Source organism: Aptenodytes forsteri, unplaced genomic scaffold (genome assembly GCF_000699145.1).
Source record: "Aptenodytes forsteri isolate BGI_AS27 unplaced genomic scaffold, ASM69914v1 Scaffold434, whole genome shotgun sequence".
Classification (NCBI taxonomy): Eukaryota; Metazoa; Chordata; class Aves; order Sphenisciformes; family Spheniscidae; genus Aptenodytes; species Aptenodytes forsteri.
In genome coordinates, this window is record NW_008795183.1 from 886,723 (window position 1) to 910,867 (window position 24,145).

The following is a 24,145-nucleotide window of genomic DNA, read 5'->3' on the forward strand; positions in this document are numbered from 1 at the left end:
ACTATGGAAGTCAGAGGCATTACAATTTGTTATTTAAATAGTTCTGCAAACCACAGCCATTTTACAGTCTGCCTTTAAGCATCACTAGTGTGCTCCATGTTTAAAAGCACAAATTTCATTTTGTCTCCTATTGAGTGTTTTAAAGTTAGCAGTCTCCATCAACTTAGTTTAGACCAGTGGGTTCAGCTTTATGACAGGGAGGCCGCGGTAGCACCCTGACAGTCCATGTGCAGAATTTGGATTTGACCAAGCATCCTCGAAGTTCAAAGAAGGAACAGCAACAGCGATTGACTCTAACCACCCATAAGGAGTTAAACAAAGAAGGCAGCAATATATTGTTGTTCAAAAACACAGGAGTCAAACCGAGCTCAACAGGTTTTAGCAAGCGAAGACGACTGTTCCCATTTCTAATGCTACTCACCATTCCACTGATGCAGCGGCCACAGGCTGTTGTTTTGAACTCTCCATGCAGCTCCTTCACAGCACTTGTTGTATAAAAACCTTCTGCCAAAAGGATTATTCCGTATAAGAAGAAAAATGATGCGATGCCATAAATTACATACTGCATTAGCTGTATTCTAAAATGGAAAAGAAAAAAAGATATAATCCGATTTCAGTCCTATAAAACCAAAGTCAGTCGTCCCAAATCGTAATAGGTATGAGGTAACTCCTTTTCTAGAAATACAGTTCAAGGCTCCTTAATGCATTTTAAGCAAGCGGGCTGCAGGAGAGTGCCGATACAACTATCCTGCTTCTACAGGTAAGCAATACTGATGTGCATTAGTCTTGCATCTGCTTGAGCATCCCCTGTTTGTGCTGCAGTTCTTACACTGACTGGTATTAGTCACCAGCTTGAAGCCACAATTTCATGCCTCCACTATGGAGATTTTTTTTCCTGTTATCGATCTTGACATCTAACTCAGGGAATGTCTGACAGGGACAACATAGGACTTTGAAATGTCAAAGGCTGGAGCTGAACTACCAGGCTCCATGGTGATTCCTTTGGCTTAGGGAAAGGAAGCAGACCCTGAAATTCACCATTTCCACCTGTAAAATCCAGTTAATGGATTGGCAAAAATTTGCAAATTCAGTGATACTTCTGTGATACAAAACTCAGCAAATGTGCAGTGACTTCTCCTGAGGAATGGTTTGCTCTACAGCCCAGGAGGATACTTCCAAGTGAGCAGGTAGTTTCAGTGCTTTAAGTCACAGCAGTGTGGAGCTCCCCAAAATGTAATTAAATTTTAAAAAACTGAAAAAAATATTTAGGAAATGCTTCCATTTCAGGTACTCTGGACCATCCAGAGGAAGAAGATTGCAGGGCACGTGGCATAGGCACTTCCCTGGGATACAATTTGAGAAGGTTCTCAATTCCTTAAAAATCTACCATCTGCAATGACACTTTTACGGTATTTTTACTCTGGCTAGAAGAGGTAAATGGAAAGAATAATTTCTAAATATTATCAATCAGATTCAGTATCTGAACCTGATTGTTTTGGAGGACCAGAATGCCGTATCTTTCATACGACATTTCTTCTGGTCTCCAAAAGTCGTATTTTGTTATTAGTACAACTTCTCCAGAACTTATGCCTTCTTAAAAGTAATTTGATTGTTGGGATGGTTATTCTGGATGAAGCTATTCACAGAACAGAGAGGTTAATTTTATACATCCATACTGCCAGTTTTCTAAGGAGAAATATATTTTTCCTCAAATGTTTTTTTCAATTCTTACCACTCCCCACTAAGTAGCTGCTAGCATACAAGTACTTGTTAAATTTTGTGGGTAACTGCAGGGTCTCTGTGGCTCATGTGCTGGAGCTGGGGACGCAGTGCCCAGCCGCAGCTGGGTTGGGAGGCACTGGGGGGACACATGGGACCCTGGTGGGGTGCAGTCCCAGAGCTGTGTGGCAGGTCTGGGCACAGGGTGTCCTGCAAGGGGAAGAAGCCCCGAAACAGTGCTGTGGGACTGATGCCAATGCTCCCGGGGGACGGGAAGGGGTCAGTTGTGGAAGTCTCAGGCTCAGTGCATGCAAACTGGCCCACAAGCACATGCCGCGTGGGACCCCTCTTCACAGACGCACGTGGCCTGCACAGGGACCCCCGCCCAGAGCCCTTGGGAGGCTTTCAACAGGTTTCGGCTGCGCTTCCTCAAACTGCCCCCCCTGCCCCGGGACGGAGACATCTCCAGGGGCCGGCCACGCGTGGTGCTTGTGGCTGGCGCTCCCCCATGGTAAGCAGCGGGCAGGAGGCTGAACCCAGGCCCAGTCAGCATCCCGACACCAGCACGCAGTCGTCATGAATCGCACCTCGAGCAAAATTCCTCACTGCCACCGGACAAAAGCCTTTTCAAAGCCTGGTGGTCCAGCTGGAGGGACCGCGTAAGGCCCACTGTCTTTGGACCACCGGCCCAGAGCCTGGGACCTGCGCATCCCTCAGTGTCAAGGGGAACGAGAGGCTCGCGCCCATGGGGCTGGGCGCTGGGCGCGGGCCCTGACACAGGCCTCCAGGCCTTCCTCTGGTATCATGGAGAGGCCTCGGGAACACAAAAGCCCCAAATATTTCAACGGTGGTTACTTCCAAAGGCTACAGTCACACAGACAAACATTTAAGCTCTTTCCAGTCTTTTCTCTCTTTTTTTTCTTGTTTGTACAATACCCGCCCACCTTCTTCTGAGGGGGTGATGGACAGAATAACACTTCCCAGTTATTTGTGTCACTAAAATAAATTCATAACACTAAATCTACCATCTTTCAGATTAAAACTGTTGCCCCTTGTCCTGTCACTACAGGCCTTGAAAAAAAGTCTATCTCAATTTTTTTTATATGCTCCCTTTATACATTGAAAGGCTGCAATGAGGTCTCCCCAGAGCCTTCTCTTTTCCTGGCTGAACAACCCCAACTCTCTCAGCCTGTCCTCATAGAAAGCGTGCTGGCCACGCTTCTTTTTATGCAGCCCAGGACACGGTTGACTTTCTGGGCTGCAAGTGCACATTGCCGGCTCATGTCCAATTTTTCATCCACCAGTACCCCCAAGTCTTTCTCGGCAGGGCTGCTCTCAATCCCTTCATCCCCCAGCCTGTATTGATATTGGGCATTAGCCTGACCCAGATGCAGGGCCTTGCACTTGGCCTTGCTGGACTTCATGAGGTTCATACTGGCCCACTCCTCAAGCCTGTCCAGGTCCCTCTGGATGGCATCCTGTCCCTCAAGCGTATCAACTGCACCACTCAGCTCAGAGTCATCTGCAAACCTGCTGAGGGTGCACTCAGTTCCACTGTCTACATCACTGACGAAGATATTAAATAGTGTTGGTCCCAATAGAAACAGGTTAAGCAGGATATACGCTCTGGTTCTTTGTGTGTAAACACCAAAAAACCACTGAGTGCTGCTGGACAAACAGGCAACCTAATACTGAGGGATGGAGACCGAGGTTTGAATCCGTCTCTGCTCATTTAGCATGAAGGCGTTATGAAGAATAATGGAAATGGGAGGCATACTTACACTTCACTCAGCAAAGCATGGTCGCTGGCAGTCGTGGAGAAATGCTGCTCAAGGATAGACACAGTTCCCGTGAGCGCCACGTGGCCACAGCCACAAAACAACGCTACCCCCGAGAAGCAGAGAATGGTTGCCACGAGCGAAGCATATGGCACTCCTCCTAGGCACTTAATGCAACATTCAAAGCAACCTAAGCAGAAGAGAGAAAGCAAAAGAAACGTTATGAGCAAAAAGCAAATTATGAGGAAAAGAATATCCGTCCTCCACTTGGTAAAAGCCATAGGGACTAAAAGGCCCAGGCATTGACATGCTAAGCAAAAATCTATAGGTGGTGCAAGACAGCATCATCCTCTAAAGCAGTGACCTACAGATCTGTTGGTATAGACTCAAAGCCCAGAAAGTGGGCTGAGTGCTCCTATCTTTACAGGATCAAGAGGAGATCGATGAGACAGCCTATGAAATAGAAAAAAACCCACTTGTCTGAAGTGACCCATTGCGATTCAGCTGCTCATACAGAGCTCACCATGTTTCAGCATTACTGATACTAACGGCAGGAACACTAGCTATGCTGGCACCATTCAGGAAGCCAGAGAAGCAAATACCCAAGACAATGAAGCCTTTTGGAAAAGTAAAAGATACTTTGCACTTCCATTGGAAGAGGAATACATTTAGGTCTGCAAAACTTCCACTCTCCCCTGACTCCCGATTATCTTTCTGTATAAATCTGTATAAGGTTATAGGGATACAGATATCTTAACAACAGAAAAATTGAATGGGGGCCAGAGAATAACAATTTTTATCGAGAGCAGTGAGATGAAGCTGTATTACACAGACAATACATTTCCAGCTTTATAGGTAAAAAGTCTATCTCAATTTTTTTTATATGCTCCCTTTATACATTGAAAGGCTGCAATGAGGTCTCCCCAGAGCCTTCTCTTTTCCTGGCTGAACAACCCCAACTCTCTCAGCCTGTCCTCATAGAAAGCGTGCTGGCCACGCTTCTTTTTATGCAGCCCAGGACACGGTTGACTTTCTGGGCTGCAAGTGCACATTGCCGGCTCATGTCCAATTTTTCATCCACCAGTACCCCCAAGTCTTTCTCGGCAGGGCTGCTCTCAATCCCTTCATCCCCCAGCCTGTATTGATATTGGGCATTAGCCTGACCCAGATGCAGGGCCTTGCACTTGGCCTTGCTGGACTTCATGAGGTTCATACTGGCCCACTCCTCAAGCCTGTCCAGGTCCCTCTGGATGGCATCCTGTCCCTCAAGCGTATCAACTGCACCACTCAGCTCAGAGTCATCTGCAAACCTGCTGAGGGTGCACTCAGTTCCACTGTCTACATCACTGACGAAGATATTAAATAGTGTTGGTCCCAATAGAAACAGGTTAAGCAGGATATACGCTCTGGTTCTTTGTGTGTAAACACCAAAAAACCACTGAGTGCTGCTGGACAAACAGGCAACCTAATACTGAGGGATGGAGACCGAGGTTTGAATCCGTCTCTGCTCATTTAGCATGAAGGCGTTATGAAGAATAATGGAAATGGGAGGCATACTTACACTTCACTCAGCAAAGCATGGTCGCTGGCAGTCGTGGAGAAATGCTGCTCAAGGATAGACACAGTTCCCGTGAGCGCCACGTGGCCACAGCCACAAAACAACGCTACCCCCGAGAAGCAGAGAATGGTTGCCACGAGCGAAGCATATGGCACTCCTCCTAGGCACTTAATGCAACATTCAAAGCAACCTAAGCAGAAGAGAGAAAGCAAAAGAAACGTTATGAGCAAAAAGCAAATTATGAGGAAAAGAATATCCGTCCTCCACTTGGTAAAAGCCATAGGGACTAAAAGGCCCAGGCATTGACATGCTAAGCAAAAATCTATAGGTGGTGCAAGACAGCATCATCCTCTAAAGCAGTGACCTACAGATCTGTTGGTATAGACTCAAAGCCCAGAAAGTGGGCTGAGTGCTCCTATCTTTACAGGATCAAGAGGAGATCGATGAGACAGCCTATGAAATAGAAAAAAACCCACTTGTCTGAAGTGACCCATTGCGATTCAGCTGCTCATACAGAGCTCACCATGTTTCAGCATTACTGATACTAACGGCAGGAACACTAGCTATGCTGGCACCATTCAGGAAGCCAGAGAAGCAAATACCCAAGACAATGAAGCCTTTTGGAAAAGTAAAAGATACTTTGCACTTCCATTGGAAGAGGAATACATTTAGGTCTGCAAAACTTCCACTCTCCCCTGACTCCCGATTATCTTTCTGTATAAATCTGTATAAGGTTATAGGGATACAGATATCTTAACAACAGAAAAATTGAATGGGGGCCAGAGAATAACAATTTTTATCGAGAGCAGTGAGATGAAGCTGTATTACACAGACAATACATTTCCAGCTTTATAGGGTACACTGGATTTACAGTGATCCCTGAATACAGTCTGCAGTAGCATAATCATAGTTTTAATGAAATGTATCGTTTAAGCAGTCTGAGTTAACAAAACACCCCCCCGTAACTGCTGCTCTACAAACACTGTAATAAGGAGGTTGCAGCTGAATTGCCAGGTTCCTCCCGACCGCGCGGCCTGAAAATCCATCTGCTTGCAGAGCTGGAAAATGTAAATCGGAAACAAACACAGCTTTTAACTGCACTATAATGGTAATGGCAATCCATACCAATTCATTACTTCAGGGTGATGGCATTAAGCTGTCTCCATTAATGTGCATTTCATACAACTGTGCAAAACACAAGCCATTAAGACAACGCTTAATGGAGCAACCAGCATTGCACGTCGCAGGAACAGCCTGCTGCTTCTACGGGAAAGCGCTAAATGGACAAAGCACTTGAAGGCAGGGAGACAGCTGGCGAACACATACATCACATCACATCTTCCCGCCCCAAAAATTCCTCACAAAGATCAGCAAGTCTCCATCCACCACACGAGGCAAGTTTACTTTTATCCCCCTCCCTTTCCCACTAATGAATGAGTTGCAGAGCAGGCACTTCCTTGAAGCACTGAGGAATAATATGCATCTGATAATTGAAAGCTTTCCCATTTCATAAGTGGGAAACTCTTCTTTTAGAGAGTCACTAGCAAGTGTCCTAGTCAGGCTTAAGCAGCTATCACCACCAAAATGACTTATGAAACGCCACTTCGCTAACTGCAGACAAGATTTAATTGTACAGAAACAAGCCTGGGAAGCTTTTATAGTCAAGCCCACAGCTGGAGTGCATTCAGTAGGAACTATCTTCATGACAAAAATACTGCCAAATGAACAAACGCTGCAGCTTAGCAGTGACGGGGCAAACAAAATCCAAATGCACGCTATCAGAGGAAATCATCTCTGGGTTTTGTTTTATCACAGAGGTCCAGAGTTGAGTTCAGACACCAGACCTTGCAGAGCGATCCTCCGCTTTGGGGAATCTGCCTGAGTGCAGCTCACAAGCCACACGCAACAGCAGTCATACATGTAAGGCTGCCTCGCCTCCGCAGCATCTGCTCCTGGGTCAGGCCCAAACCTCCAAGAGTTAATCCAAGAAATGCTGGCACCTGGCACAGGATTAGCAGTGAAGGATTATCCAAGAATAACCACGCTCCGATCCAGCAGGCAATGCTCAACACACATGTAGCCACAGCCCAGCACAAAACGAACGGCCTTTTGGGCCGCACTCCTAAAGGAGAAGGTGATGAAATGCTAGATCATTGCTTGGTGTAGAGGAGGTTGATCATCTAATCATGCTGATCCACAGATTGCTTTGCAGAAGGATCCCATCAAAGATAGGAAATAAAAACAGCTGGAAGCAAAGCCAAGGGACTGACAAGGTCTGAAAGAAAAGCTGCTGGTTTCAGAAAATGGGAGCAGCCTGCTTGACAAAACTAAAAATTGGTGTAGATCCAGGACTGATGATTAACACCCCCCAACTAGGTACTTGTCCTCCCAGCACCCCACACTGCACAGCCGGTTTTCCAGGCCACTGGCAGAACATTCGCCTTGGAGAGTTTGTCAGATCCCTTACCCAAACACATGTCAATATCTGCCACTAATCCACAGACCCTTGAACGCAAGCCAACAGTGGCAAACCCCCTCTCACCTCCCAGCGACTGGCAGCTGCATGTAGCATCTTTGTGGCCATACTCTTTATGTCTTCCTCTATAGCCCAAGTAAAAAGCATCACAATATTTGGGTGGTCTTCATTTTATCAGCGCAGACTAAGGCCAAGGGACACGCTAAGAGGTCTCTAAAGCAACCACACTATTTTGAGCAAGGCAGAAAAAACTGCCCAAATGTGGAACTGTAGAAACTACTCACCTTCGTACCAAGACTAAAGCAGGAAGCAGAGGGACTTCAGTTCACAGGGAAATAGCGTGCTGCCAGCTTGCAAGTGCAGGAAGCATCCCAAACCAGCACGTTTCCAAGAGACAGCATCCATCCATACATAGTCATTCTGCACTCAAACTGACAGCAGAGCTGCACAGCCTCCTGCCAGAGGGTTACTAACTGTGGGACACAACCTCATCACGGTGCTGGGGCTGCCCGACCCCCCACAGATCCCACTGTGAACACTCTTTATGAGCAGCTTAAGTCCATGCCTGAGCAACATAGCTGGCTTTATAACTTTGTTTCAAAGCAAGCCTAAAACAGTACTACCAAGAACAACTTTCAAAACCAGCTAAAATTTGAAGCTCATCAAGCACTAAGATATGCTTACCGAGCTTCCCAAACAAGCACTGAAGCAAATCAGAGGTTTTCTGAAAAAAAGGAAAGCTTTCCAGGAAACCTGCTTTATGATATCTCTCTTGAACCCCAAGTCAGCAAGTATCTTCATACAGTACAACAGAAAACCCATGATGACGTTTGCCTAGTTCAGACTGAAGGCCTGTGAACTCAAGCTGACAAAAATTAGTATTAAAATAAGTTTAGTTCCAATTTTCTGCTAGTTTTTACTTTCCATATGGCCAACACGCTCAACTTTTCAGCTGTATATCCTCTTCCAACACAACAGTGTAAAACGATTTAAATATGAGACTGTACAGCACAAACACACATCACTGCATCTCCCCTTTCAATGGCCATTTTGTGCAAGGCATCACTAGAACCTTTTGTGCAACTCAGCAGAATAAAAACATTTTTTGTCCTCAGGCTGGCGAGCAGCAGTTGCCATGGAGGCAGGTTAATAACAGCCCAATGATTTGCCCAGAGCTGCCTGTGATCTTGGCTACAGATTTAACACACTCTCAGAAGGAGGCCAGCTAAAACAAGGACCGAGATTATTCTCTAGAGAATGAATGCTATTAAACACACACACACACAAAAATATTCTTGCTAAAGGACAAAAATAAAGAGAAGAGAAAAAACAGGAACCGGCTATTCTTTTAATCTCCTGGAAACTATCAGTGACAGGAAATTGGTAAAGGATGAACCTACATATGTACACAAATCTGCAATTGGTTGCTTAATGTATGAAGAGCAATTATACAATCTACCCAGCAGTGTACAGGCTATTGCATATATGCAGGGGCTTAGTCATTCAATTTCCCATGTCAAACGGCAACTGTGTGGCTAAACCTTCTTTGGTACTTTAAGTATAGCTTCAAGATTTAAACTCAGAAAAGCAAGGTAATGCAGAATTAATGAAAAGCGGTCTTAAAAAAAAAAAAGCAGCAATTCTAAGACTCTAACTCATCCTACTAAGGTCAAGATGGAGTGGAACGACAAAATCTGTGCTTCGGAAATGACAAAAGACAATGCAATGGGATCAGGTAGCTGTCTTGAGTATTCGCAGGGCTTGCTCTAGGAAGTTCACACATCAGCTCTTGAAGCCCAGACTTGAAAAGCTGAGGCAGACACATGTTCACGAAGCCATTCGTCAAAGCAAAGCATGGAAAACATGAAGTAAGGGAAGAGTGTCCACACCTCCTGGACAGAAAACCAGCCTGTCCTCTAATGTCCCAAACTCCTTCTAGGTTGAACTAGTGCCTCAGTGTATCTCAGGTATGAACCATTGATCCCACAGTCAAGGTCACTATGGAACAAAAAACAAAGAAAACCTGAAAAGAGGTTTGAAAAGCTCTCTATTTCAGGGAGCTAAACCTGGCCGTTTTCTGAGTTAGTTCCCAGTCTTTTCCTTAGGAGTTTCGTTTCTTCCCCTCCCATAAATCTGTCTTGCTGTTCTGAAAGACAAAGAAATGGGCACCATTTTTTCTCATCACTTCCTGTAATTGTGCAATGCATTTTTAGAAATCCTGGCATGTTGGACACCCGTCCAGTTAATACGTGGTAGAAATTACACGGCATGTTCCACCACAGAACCACGATCTCTGTTGGCTTCAGCACCACAGCTCAGGGAGCACGTGTGGAGGAACTGTTTTAACAAAAAGAAGGTTGCAAGAGACCCAAAGAAAGAAAAAGCACTAGATAACATCTTAAATGAAAGCACTAGATAACATCTTAAATGCAGCCATCGCATGTAAATCAGGCTCATTATTACACATCCATGGGAGCCTGGTGTTGGGAGCATTACTCCCAATTCACAAATAAATGCAAGAGGAAAACTCAATACTTTACATTCACCTTGTTTCCTCAGTGCTGAAGATTACCCAATACCAAGCGTGCCTAATACCATCGGAGTCCTAAACCACCATGGATCTTTGTCAGAAAATGAACTTTATGTCAATGAAAGCGAATGCCAATTTTACTTTCTGCCACCTACAGTATTTTTAAAATCTCCGTTCTGAATGGCTTATGCATGCTAGGATGTACATTTTAATACCTTACAGCATGATTGACAGCTACGAGGGAAGCAGTGAGGGATGTGGGAATACACTAATGCCTCAGAAGCAAAAATGGAATTTACCTCCTTTCCTGTGTGAGAATAAGCCAGTACCTGGCAGTAAGATAACTTTACTTCTCACATCTATCACCTACACCAGCAGCCAAGGGTCAGTGGCAACAGTACAGTAAGATAAAACATTTCATCTTACAAGGGTAAGTTTAAAGCATGCAACACATTTCTCTCCACGCTTTAATAGGGGCACTAAAATAAAAAGGCTGCATGTTAAATCACTTGGAAGTCTTTGCTGAAGCTCTATCCTTACCTATTCCTGTTCATCTTAAATTTTGCTGATTTACAAAACATGATACAAAGCAAAAACTTCTGTTATTAATTACAATAAATGCTCACTCACCACACTTTTGGATTAAGTACATTAAACAGACTAAATAAGTGATGAGCTCAAATAGAGAAAATCCTTTATTTTCCTCCCACAAACCTCTTAAAGCTCTTCCACAGAAAACTTCATTACAAGTTCAACCTTTCCTAATTTTGCCTTTTTCTCCTCCCCAAATCAGAAGTTGTGAAATTAACTTATACTGACAATGAACTCTTCATGAGAGCCAGAAAACTTAATGCAAGGGTACTTTAGTCTAGCCAGATTGATAATCTCCCCCCCCCCCCCCCCCCCCCTTCATTACAAGTTCAACCTTTCCTAATTTTGCCTTTTTCTCCTCCCCAAATCAGAAGTTGTGAAATTAACTTATACTGACAATGAACTCTTCATGAGAGCCAGAAAACTTAATGCAAGGGTACTTTAGTCTAGCCAGATTGATAATCGCCCCCCCCTCCCCCCCCGCATTCACATCCCCCTCTTCCAGAGTTGTTAATCAATAAATACTGCTTCCTAGCCAGCGTAGTATCTGTGATGGAGAAGACATGACCTTTGGAGACCACAGCCATCAGGGCTGCCACAAAGGATCAGACCTGAAATCCAGCAAGACCACCAGTCTCATCCTTCACAGTGGCTAGCACAAGATGCTTCATTCAAGTGAAATGCAGTGAGATCTGGGGTAGCCTGATCTAGCCAGTAAGTCTCATCCCAATGTCTACTATTTAAGAGCTACTTGAAGAACAACTAGCTCCTTTCTGAAGGTTATCAGCAGTAATTGCAACTTCTCCAGATATTCTTGATACATATATGAGATATTTGGTTTCAGCACTGTCATACAGCTAGTTCCCCACTTCTGAGAAGGTATTTATTCTCTGTTACCAGCTTTAAGCCTGCCATCTTTAAATTTCATTAGATGCTTCCATATTCTTGTGTAGCAGGGAACTAAAAACCCTTGCTCATGCCTCCTGTGCTGGCACGGGCGCAGAGAAACCAGGAGAACTGGTGCACACTAAGAACAAGCATCTCTCAGCCTGGAAGCACTATTAGCAGACCCCTTTTTAAATCCACAAAGCACCAAGTATCTCTGTGGTACCGTATGAGTAACGATAATAAGCTGCTCCTGAATACTCCAGCAAAAATACAGTAAGCATAGGTTTAAAATCAAGCACTTTTTTTCCTAACATGATTAACAAAAAAAAACCCAAACCACCAAAAAACCACCCTTGCAGCGGTTATCAATGTTCATCAACACCAAAAAGCTAATTTTTTTTCCTTTCACTAAAGAAAACATGACATTCAAATTGGAGAAAAGGCTGTTTTACCAAGGCAAGATGTGTCTCTTCTGGATGCTGTTAAATGACACAGAGAAGACTCTAAGAACAGACAGCAGTAAACATAATCCTCTTTTTTCTTCAAATCTCAGGCCCAAAGCAGCACTTCTTACAGAAAAAAAAATTTGCATTCCCACTGCAGGAATCAAAACCTGAATGGTCTTTTACAGGCCTTATCTAATTTATCTTCTTCAAATTTATTGAAATACCCACACTCCCCATCTATATCATTCCCAGCCTCTGCAAGCCTCATTAAGCTCACAGGTGTTCTGAAGGCGCCTTTTTCAGACAGTGCAATCTATGAAATAGGAATCACTACATCCATGCTTATTGCAGGCGTCCATCCCAGGCGTTTGCTGTGTGAGAGCAGGGAGTCAGACCTGCATGGGAAGAACGCCACTGCCCCATGAGACAGTGGGACGAGGGAATTGCTCTTCTCCAGGTTTATTGCTCTTGGACAAAGGTCAGGCAGAACTTTGTTTATTTTAAGTCATGCCTTCTCTGTTTTAATTTTGGCCTATGAAACAGTGTAAACCACAGCAGAAGAAAAATACCTAATTTATACTTTGGAAAAGGCCTTACTTCAAACAGGTTTATATGGGAATCCTTGAGGATGGATATTTTTTAGCTGTAAGCTACTTTTGCAGAAAAAAAAAAAATTAAGTTGGTGATTTAAAAAGAGACTTCTCACATAAGGGATAGCTCAAGCAGTACTGAGATAAGCTTTGGCATTATTCCTCCTGGAGACTCGTTCTAGCGGTTTACTATCCAAAATAACCCTTGGGACTTTTGCACAGCCTGAGCATGTGGAAGGACTCATTGACAGGCAGAGCTCAAAGTTCAAACACATTGCACCAGCAAGGGCAGCCTCTCGTCCAAACTGTGGCTGTAACTCTCAGCTGACATATCAACGACTCACTGCTCAACGTGCCTGAAGACATTCCTTCTTTCTGCCCTCACCCTGACCTCCCTCCCCTCGCTTCACCTGTTTTTGCCTTCTTGGAGAAACACTCAGTAGGGTCAACATGCAAGAACTGCTGCTTCAGTAGGTGCCAGCCCAGGTGATAATTTTGGACAAACTTGAGGTAAAACAGATGAAGTGATGGGCAGACTGCCAAAGATACTCAAATGCCTGAAGGTCTAGACAAGCTCACTGGGGGAAGTACAAATGCACCTAAGCATTTCAGTCCCACGGGCTACTTCAGCAGTTCTGTGAAACCTTCTGTAAGGACATTTGGGTTTCCTTGATTCAACCATCCTCCAGACCCAACTGCATTGGCTGACGTGATTTTTAAAGCTGACTTACTTTAATCAAAGGTGAGTATCTTACCTGGAAGACTGGAGTTGAGACTCTTAGCTCCACCTTTCTGGCAGCTGTAACTCACCTCACTCTCCATCAGCCTTCAGCACTCAGCAGGAGAGCAAGACTTTTGCCACACTGGATTTCAGCCACTGCTACCGACCGCTTCCCCAGTTGACTCCTCCCTAGCTACAAAGAAGCAAACAGAAACACAACCTCTCTCTCCCTAGAGCTGAGGGCAAAAAACTGTGTGTGTGGGGATTTCAGCCTGGCGGATCTAAGATTCAGAAGGTAAATTCTCAATTTCAGAGATAACTGAAGATGCCAAGATCTTCCCAGACGTTTACCCAACTATGGAACTAGAGGAGCGGTAAGAAACCTGAACCACAACTGCAGAAGTCCTTTGCCCTGGAACAGCTTTCATGCAGGTATTTCCCCAGCTGAGTGCCCACCACACCATTTTCAAAATTTAAGCTCGCTTCAGTAAGGGAGCGGGCTGTTTCAGTGAGATACTCCACATTCCCATGCCTTATGCGCTCACAAAGCAGCTGAAACACCTCCCAGCATCTGGGGGAAGCAAGTTAAGGGGAAGAAAAAAAAAAAAGATTCCCATAAAGCAAACAACGCCCACCCAGCCTGGAAGAGTTAAACAACCATTGCTAAGCTTCTCTTACTAAAGAAAAAGAGGGTGCTTTGCTTCCTGGGAAAAAATTGTTTTAGGCATTTTGAAAGGCTCATTAAGCTTGCAGGTGTTCTGGGGATGTCTTGGCTCCAGCACCACAGTGAATATCCCACGCTGACTCTTCCCTTGTTGCTCAAGTGCCGGATTAAAGCTTAAAACAGGGAGAGGAGATCACGTCGTATGTAGAAGCCCTGGGCAAAGAGGTGGATGCCACCAGGACTGCCACAGAGGTGCTCTCCTAGTGATGTCCATTCAGACACTGACAGAGGAGACAAAGTAGAAATATCCGCATGGCAAAGGCACCCAAGAAATAATGTGGCTTGTCAAAGAAACTGAGAGTTTATCTCAGCACACTAGCCAATGCCACCCAGCAGTGGGGAGCTGTATGCTAGTACTGAAGGGAGGCATGTTACAGGTGTGACTTGTGTTGTGACTGAAGTGACATTTTCCCTCCAATCTAAGGGAAAGGAGCAAAGACCAGTATTTTCACTGTGGCTCATCCATCATTGGCAGATTGGTCTTACTCAACACGTGTTCAGAGCAGTTTCATTGCTGCCTAGAAACCTTTTCACTTCCTTAAGTGCAGCCATTTAAAGCACCTTCCCTTGAATTGGTATTTCTGGGCTTTGTTGGTGGGGTTTTTTTTTACCCCCATCAGCAAGAACCCTTTCATCTTCAACTCCTCCATGACAGGCACCACATTTACCTGCATGTTATTTCAGGAAGCTTCCCAAGGCAGCCTGCATAAGGTTCAGTTGCCTAAACAAGGGTTTCTAGCACCATTTTAGGTGCCAGACTCCCAGCTGCTGCGACAGAAGGCTGTGCATCTCCTCTGCGTCCTGGCTCATCCGTGCCAGCACATACGGATGTGTCTCATCACTGGGGACAGCTGACGGGGCACAAGACCCTGATAACCAGGCATCTGGCCTGCTCCCTCCGTGTCCTCCTTCCCAGGAAGGCAGCATTCACAATCTGTCACTCCTTCCTGAAGCATTTCTCCTGTGTATAAAATATCCCACGTGCACTGATCTGAAGTTTGGGAATGTCTTCTGGCAGCCCTGAGTCTGTCACCCAGGTAATTTGTCATAAAACATGGCCAAAATGAATATTGATATTGAAGATGGAGATTACGATTTGCAACCTAAGCATTTGCCAATAAAAAAAAAAAAAAAAAAAAAAAAAAAAAAAAAAAAAAAAAAAAAAAAAAAAAAAAAAAAAAAAAAAAAAAAAAAAAAAAAAAAAAAAAAAAAAAAAAAAAAAAAAAAAAAAAAAAAAAAAAAAAAAAAAAAAAAAAAAAAAAAAAAAAAAAAAAAAAAAAAAAAAAAAAAAAAAAAAAAAAAAAAAAAAAAAAAAAAAAAAAAAAAAAAAAAAAAAAAAAAAAAAAAAAAAAAAAAAAAAAAAAAAAAAAAAAAAAAAAAAAAAAAAAAAAAAAAAAAAAAAAAAAAAAAAAAAAAAAAAAAAAAAAAAAAAAAAAAAAAAGCCACTTTGAAATAGCCACTTTGAAATACATAAACATTTGAAACCTAAAGAACAAATGTGTGTGAAAATATAATGGAAAAGGGAAGGATCAGGCAGCAAGCTTTGGTAAATATTTCCCTGCAGTTGCTGTTAAAGTCTCTGATGTGGAGGCAGGCATCTCCAGCAAACAAGCTGTCAAGCAGGCTTCAGTCAATCAGCTCCATAAAGAGAAGAGGACTGCTGGATAGAGCTAGCTGCAAATGCTATCTGTGAGCATTTATATCCTTCACTGTGTTAACCCTCAGTCAGACTGGAATTTTCCAAGGCAATCAATCGTGTGCTTGATTTCAGTTGCCCTTCTGAGATGCTTCAAAACTAAATTCCTCCCCAAAGTCTTAAAATGAAGCTTCAGGAAAACAAAATAGGATCTTTTTGAGGTCTCGAGCCAGATATAGAAAGGACAGGCATGTGGAATCACAAAACCGTTTTTAAAGCCTCAGCTGAAATCCTCCTTTAGACTCTGACATACGCACTTACTGCTTCTAGCAAGGGAAAAATGCAAACAAAACCATGGAATATTGTCTAGGAAGCATATTGTAGGAGACCAGTAAATCGGATGAGCTGTCACTGCTTTAGTGTCAATTACCGCATTTGTGGCTGATCAGTTTGATAGATTCATCTGCATACAAAACCCATACTACGCCGTCTCATCTGTAAACAGTTTTGAAGCAATCGGGCAGCACAGTTAAAAGGGAGGTATCCCTCACCACACATTATTGATCTTCAAGCATTAACAACTAAATTTAAAATTATGTCAAGTATTCATACGAAAGAACTAGACTCCTTACAGCCTTAACAAACAAAACAAGAAAAATAGAAGAACATTTATCTTAAATTGTTAGGACTAGTGCAAAGCATTAGGTTTATGCTACTACTATTTCTGAACTCTCCATTTCCCTTTCACCCAGCCCTTTATTTACCTTGAATCCCCAAAGGACTAATATTGCCTCTCAATGCTGGCACATGATGGTACCGGTGTGGCCTTGAACTCCTGTACATCCAGTGGTACCTGCCAATTTCCATTTCTGGTCTGGTGATCACTGCCAATTTCAGGTGGTAAAAAGTCAGTGTCGCCAGCAAGTTTTAGTTCAGCACTTTCAGTCATTTAACTTTAAAAATAGAGCCCAGAAAAACACGCTGTAGTTTCAGAACTGAAACAACATAACTTTACCAAACCCAGGGAGGGGCTCGGAGGGACATCGACAGGGAGACACTCACACAGGTGTTAAGAAAGGTTGCATAGCTAAAACTCCACCTAGGATTTGAATTAAACACGTAAGGAAGGGCTCTCTATTCCTTCCCCCCACCCACTCTCACGTCTCCCTCTCTTTGTCCATGGCAAAGAGCTCGGCCCCAGAAGTAAAGGAAGACAAAGTCATGGAAAACCACGTTACCTGTTTTTTTAAAAGACCCTAAATCTGTCAAAGAAAATGGTTATTGTCATGTGTAGAGGTAGGGCAAACACACGAGTTTGCTCTGTTACTTTCTTACATAAAAAAACCCCAAACTGTCGTGGGCTTTATTTCACATAGGTTCTGCTCGCGTCCAAAAATCTGGACCAAGTATGTTAAAACAGACTTGTTCCGGGTTTACAATGAAGGAGAGCAGTTATCCTTCTCGCTTTTTCAGAGGACAGATGAAGCTCAGCAACGAGAACCCATGTGCAGTAACACACCTGACCCGCTCGCACACTCATCGCACACTCATTGGCACAGGGCTTGCAAGCCCCTTGAAAGAGGCCACTGGCAAAACAACATCAGACCACTTTTGAACCTACACGTCCCCCCTCGGCACCGCTATGGTTTGTCAAGGCTGTCAGGGCGAGACAGACAGATCTTTATTTAAAATGCACCAGAGTCTCACTCTGCGGTGACTAAATGAGAAAGTAACCATCATCTCTGGCCAAAGTAAATCCGATTCAGTAGCATTTGGGCAGGCGGAGGAAGCGAAGGTTACGATGCTGAAAACCCATCTACCATAGACTAGATCAGAGACAAATTTCGGGGGGCAGAGGGAGTAGGAATGCCATAAATCTCTGGCCTGTGAGGGGCTAGGAAGGTCCTGGACCTGGTCCTTCTCTCATGTGGTTTTGCTGCTGGTGCAACAACAAATTTGGCACAGCTACATTCACATACGTCAAGAAGAGAAAAAAATCTTGGCCTCAAATCCACGTGTTGGATCTAGAGGTTTGAAACAAGAATTTGTTTATCTCCTACACCGGCAAATGAACTACAATACTAAAACAGTCTTTTGGGTTTGGGATGCAAACTTAAAATCAATGGCTCTCTCTTCACAAGGACTTTGTGGCTTGGTATTTCTCCCCTCTCTGCGACTCACAAACAAATCAGCAAGCAGGTATCAGGTAGTATATTTTTCCTAAAAGACATTATTCCACTTTCTACAGCTTATCCTTCCTTTTAGGAAAGGCAGATTCCACATCTTAGGAACACAACCAAATTCAAAATGTGTTGAAGGCATCGTTCCAAAATGACTGTGCACGCTTAGGATGGTATCATCGCCTTCTGCTTATACAGGAACAATCCTGTTTATGACATCACAAGAGACTCCATAATCATTTAATTTGATAAAAGATGGAAAACAACAGAATTGCTCGCTAGTACTGCATACCGTCTCCCCTCTCCCTCCCAACTGTTTGCTCCCTGTTTTTTTGAAGCTACTTACTGGACATCGGTAACAGATTCAGATATTATTTTTTAAAAAAATTTAAAAAAAACAGCTGCAAAGACTTCTGGGAAGAAAAAATTGTTCATTTGCATTGCAGCAGTATCTAGACCAAACCCTTGGCGCTAAAAGGATTTTATCCTACCAGGCCTGAACCCACAATTCGAGATTTCTCCTGCAGCTGCTACAAAACCCTCTTGCTCAGAGCAGCAGAGCAGGCAGCTGCCTTTCTCCCTTAGCCTGAGGGGATGCTGGTGAAGTCACCACTGTCTGCTATGGGACAAACTTCAAACCCTGAAACGTGGAGATAGCATGCAAACTTTGTAGCATCATTCCTGTAAGTGAAAATATTCCATGAAGTTGGGTTTTTTTAATTAGTAATTTCCGGTTTTGCAGTAACAGGGCTCCCTTCATTAGGAGACAGTTCAAACTCCGTAAGGAATCTCAGTTTTTCCACTGCTCTGCAAAGAGCCACTTAGCAATGGCTGTTTGGTAGCCCTTACTGCACGCCTGGCACGACCTCTGAAGTTGAAGAGTATCTTTTGGCGACTTCACTGGGACCCACCCCGGCCCACTCATGCAAAATCACCACCAGGTCAAAAGCCCCACAGGCTTCAGTGGCATAACAACTACTGCACACAGTATGTATGAATTCGAGTTTAACTCTGTACCCCTTTAACTCTGTACCCCAAAGAGTTAGGAAAGGAAATAGATTTAAATGACTTCTTTATCTCTTGCTTTTTGAGGAACTAACGACACTAATTGCATTCCCAGGTCTAGGTTACAATACGCTCCACACACAGCCAAGCTCATACAGCTCCAGGCCTCCTGTCTGAACCAGGTTGTACTCGATCCGGCACAGACGCAGCAGCTACAGGACTGACAACGTTTTCCTGTCACACCACGCAGGCACAGCGATGGCGACTGTGGTGTTCAACATTCATTTGGGATGAACCACCTTGCACGCCTGTAATAAAATTGCCAGTGCCCAACATCCTCACGCTTGCTGCCTTTAGCATATGGTTTTAGAGGAAAAAAACAGTTATGACATTCATCTGTCGCAGCTGACGAAGCAGTCCACGGGAGCAAAGAAAGGGTTGTCATTTGGTCATTTATGATCTGGCGATCTGGTGATGAATACTGCATTAGGAGCAAGGCTGGCCAGAAAATGGGGAAAGGTCAGAGTAACCGAAGGGGGCTCCCCCCACCCCTCTTCTCTCCCCTCTTTAGCCCCTTTGCTCGCACTGCAGAGTCCATTGTGCACGTACAGTGCCATCTGCGGTTTTTCCCCCCCGTTACAATATCCTGTGGCACATATGTCTAGGTTTTCTGCTTTCACGAGGGCATTCAGACCAGTATGAGTACGTTCTCCGAGTGTTTTTCAACCCCCTCCTATTTAGAAACCAAATCCTAGTCATTAAAACCTAAATCACTAAGCCTGCCAAATTATTATCCCCAGAATATCGCGTGTCCCAGATTCTCCCTGGGCTGGACCTCTCTTCCTACAGTCATATTCTTCAGGGACTTAAAGCAGTTATTGTTTTCAGGGGATCTGAAACACCAATAAACTGCTTGAAACAGGAAAAAATATGCAGCATACTAAAAATCTTTAAACGGCTTGACAGCTCTGAAATCACCATGTGAGCCTAACATTAAGGGAGTGTGTTTGAAAATTTTGGCTAATAACCATAACATATATAAAAAAGACAATTTTTTCAATTTGCTGTAATGAAAAATACATCTATCTGTGATGCAAGAAAATGTCGTAAGCTCACTGCGTAAAAAGAACTTCACTAAAAGTGAAATAAACTGCACATTAATCCACCCCTTTCTCATGTCGCACTTCAGCAGCTCCATTTACACTACCGCACACAGTTGTATATTTGGGTTTAAGAGCAGTATTTTCTTTCTGTTTTTTTACTAGCACATACTTGTCTGTTTAGAGTTTAAAATCAGAAACGTCGCTTCATATACCATGAAAATAATAATCAAAGCTCAAAGCCATTCTTGAGCACGAGGTCTTCTTTCATTGAGAGCACATTAGTAGGGAAGAACCAATTAAAAGGAACCTTGGGTACAGCTGCTCAGGCTGGCTTTCATTATTCCTCAGCACAGCGCATGCAATTTGAACATCGTATGCATTCGTACAAGGAAACTATATTCTCATATAATGGCTTTCTTCCATTCTCCCATGTGTAATTGGTGAATTCACCATGGTCATCCACCGTTGGGTTTATTTTGTTTTGGTTTTTGAATTTTGCAACTTGGTAGTATTTCTCATGGTTAAATGAAAAAGGAAACTTCTTGTCTCTGTTAATGTGTATCAGGATCTATATCCTTCACTGCTGATGCAAAACAGCATCTCATTTTTCTTATTTATTCCACCTCAGTAAATCTGCCTGCTCAGTCCTCATGTTTTGATTTAATTTAATGCCTGCAAGATAAATCCTGTCATTTGTAATAATTTGTAAACCTTCATCTTTAAAATGCATCCAATCTGTCCTGCAGCCCTGTAAAGTATCTGTTAAACATTTTGCTTCAGCTTGCTCATGGTGTTCTCCTCTGATAAGGGCTGCTGATACGCAGTATAAAGCTGACTTATTTCTTATCTCCATCAACATGGGTGTTGTTCCATTTCCAATTAGAAAAACTAGGGCAGAAGCCACTCATCTGCGTACAGAGAAACAAATGTCTGATAAACACTGAATCCATCAGCTGGATAATGTCACTGCCTGAATCAGGCAGGGGATTCATGAAAATAATTATTAAAATCTAAAACTGGAATTTATATACAATTTAGCGAACTTTAAAAATCTAAATGAGATCAATAATTTTCATTTATCAATCAGTAAATATTCACAAAGCGCATTAGCTTGTGTAAACTGTCTCAACTATGCTGCAGTCCAAAACAGCTGGCCATCCACATTTGCCACAGGGGTGGGAAAGACAAACTGGTACCTACGCGACACCATCATTCAGATCTGACTGTATTCCGTGCTCAAACTGAAAATAGATCTCGCTGCTCATCCCAAGTGCTCGGGCAGTATTGCTCTCCAGCGTTCTCCTCATGAGTACGGGGAGCCCTGTATATAGACAGCATGTAGTCCTAGCCCAACTTCCTCCAACTATTTATTCTATACAATTGCAGTACATCATTGAGGAGGTCCTTGCATTAAAAAATACAACCTGGAAACCTGTAGTTTAAAATTCTGGTAAAGGGAAAAAAACTTTTAGCTTAAAAGTACAATTTGCTAATAGTTAAATGCAGATACTTTCCCCAGAACTTAGCAGTGCAAAGCATACTGCGTGTGAACCTGAATACCCAAAGCGAAACGTTCAGGATCTTCTCTTGCTCAGTCTTAGCAATAACGGCATCCCCCAAGTCCCCTCTGACGTTGGTTTATCTCCTTGGACTTTGCAATTCATTTCTGGAAGGAAAAGTTAAAAGACTTTGTGATAGCGCTTCAATTGCTTCAAGCTGTGGTGGTTGCCTCGCAATCACTGGATCTAGGGCATCTCATAAAGGACGGCCATTGCACTAAGTCCAGGTGGGATCTTAGAGGAAGAAGCAAGTATTGCAAGCCCGGCAAGCATGCAAGGCATAGCAGGCAGGAGATCCAGTCCGGACAGTAAATGGACACATTTTTGAAGGGGTCAGCTTCCCTTTTACACCCCAAAAAGTGAAGTGGCAGTGTTTTCCAGGAAGTTTCTTCACACAGAGAAAAAGCTCATTTTTCTCCATGAGAGCTGCTGATGAAAGAGCCCTTTGGAAAAATCCTGCCATTTCAGAGGTACCTGATGCCTGCTGAGCCCACCTGAAAACCCGACTGGGCTTGACAGTCTTAGCACTTTGGAAAATCTGCCCCCCAAAACCGAATATGCCTCCTACATCACCGCTTCATGGCAGTAACTTTTCAGGGGGATCTGGGTTATTTATTTTGCTATTGAAACTAGGAGTAGGACTGTTTCAGCTTTCTGCATTTTAATTCGCTGTGAAACATACTGGGAATTTAAGTGAATAGAAATAAAGAGCATAATGTGAGAGACCACGTGTTACTTTCAGAAATTAGGGAACTGGCAAGAACAAAGCCTCGAAGTGTTACATACACGTACCTATGTAACAGATCCAAAATATAAAATTATCACAGAAAAACTAGGAAATGGTGGTAAAATTAAGATAGGAAGTTCCCCTGCTTGCATCCTATGAAAGCAACAGATCAACCACCTTGACTTGGTAACAGACTTACCCTTCTACATGTTGTGCTTTCATCCTTGCGAAAATAAAAGGGAAACCACAAACTCGTCATAAACACACTCAGCAACACATTTCATTTTGCACAGCTGCTAACGCATATGGGTAACTTACTTTGGTGTTTATTGTACATGAGTTCTATCAGTTTAAAAGAAACTCATCAATCAGAAGAAAAAATTGCTGTAATTTTTGAAGAATGATCTAGGAGTTCAACATGGGTTTATAGCCAAGGTATTTAGGACATTTTGTACGTTAATTACTCAAAATCTGCGATGAGGTGGGTTATTGTCCACATACACTAATGGCTTTCAGAGTTTAATCTCTCATCAGTGGACCTCCTTTTGTGAAATCCCTAAGGGATTATGTAGTACTATGTCTAATCACTTGACAAATTTTATTTACTTGAAACTGAAGCTAGGTTTGAATTATACAAAGTGTGTAGGAGGAATCAGATTCAAAGTAGGAAAACAAAACCTGGTACTGGACAGTACTGGGATTTATCATTACGTTCACAACTGAACTGATAACAATAAATTAAACAATTCTACTTGGGGAAATGTGTTAGTTGTGTATCAGCTGCATATGCCTATGAGATACTCAGATTGCTTTAACTGACACACAGCAGGTTCAAAAGTATACTATGACTCATGTAAAAAGCCAGTGGAAATTTTAATAATTTTGTTACTGCTGTATCATTTAGCAAAAAAATATTGCTATGATTTGTACAGCAGTCTGCTACACTGAAGAGGGACATTTATTTGGCATAAATTATATGATGCAGAAACAAAACAGTCCTTTGCTAGTTGAATTTACCCTCTGAAGTTCAGCACTCCAGACCAAATAAATCACCTGTAAGGCTGGGATGGATGAAGCACCTCTCCTCCTGCGCTGCCGTCTCCCTACCATGGAATTGTTCTCTCCATTAAGCAGCAATTCTCGGTGATTAACACATCCTGAAACCTAATGTTGTGAAACTCATTGCATTATTCCCCATTATCATAGCACAGGAAGATCTCTACATAAGCAAAATTTGCCAGATGACACCATAGAAAAGGAAAAGGAATTTAAGAGTAGCATTTGGCACCAAGCTAACTACACAAAGGTTGTGTGATATTATAATCTATTGTATGTTATTATAACTTAGGTCTCCCACACTGCATTGCAAAGCCTTGCTACATGGCTAGTCTCGATGAAAACACCAGATTATGGCTCTGAAAACAACATGCAAACACACAGGCACACGCTACCTCTGTAAACCAAATTTACCAAAATCCGTCAAAGACGCAGCAATAACAAGACTTCTTTTGCAAACATCATTCCTGGTAGGGTTAGGACAGATTCAGAGCAAACACAGACGCAGACAGAAAGATTGCTGCTCTATTAATTTGTTGTCAAGCCATGCAGGAAAGGACGGCTGAAAACCCGAAGATGCAGCAATGATTGTTTAAGAGCTATTCGAAAAAGTGACAAAACTGGCCTAAACCCCTTTAAGCCCCCTGAATGAAAAGATTTAAACAGGCTATTGTTAGACCCCTGGGTACCTTTTTTCTCTTGGCTTTGTTCTGCATTTTCCTCCGCTGCAGTTTCCATGGCTGGCTTCATACCATCCACCAAAAATGCCGCCCCCCCCTCCCCCCCCAGCAAGCACTTTTTCTCTTCGCCTCCTTTCTCACTCCCTTCCGTCTCCTATTTACGGCGGCGGTGATTGAG

At 43.1% G+C, this 24,145-nt stretch overlaps 1 protein-coding gene across 2 annotated transcripts in view; it reads right to left on the minus strand.

Moving 5' to 3' along the window:
* The window catches only part of GPM6B (glycoprotein M6B), a 34,295-nt gene extending 10,258 nt beyond the window's left edge, over nucleotides 1-24,037 (minus strand). For both annotated transcript variants that reach the window (XM_009278540.1, XM_009278541.1), the window contains exons 1-4: nucleotides 23,977-24,037; nucleotides 16,422-16,541; nucleotides 5,059-5,245; nucleotides 422-578 (exon numbers count right to left, since the gene is read on the minus strand). In XM_009278540.1, the coding sequence (XP_009276815.1) occupies nucleotides 422-578; nucleotides 5,059-5,245; nucleotides 16,422-16,541; nucleotides 23,977-24,037 (525 nt within the window). The remainder of the gene's footprint in view (nucleotides 1-421; nucleotides 579-5,058; nucleotides 5,246-16,421; nucleotides 16,542-23,976) is intronic.
* Nucleotides 24,038-24,145: the final 108 nt, after the last annotated feature.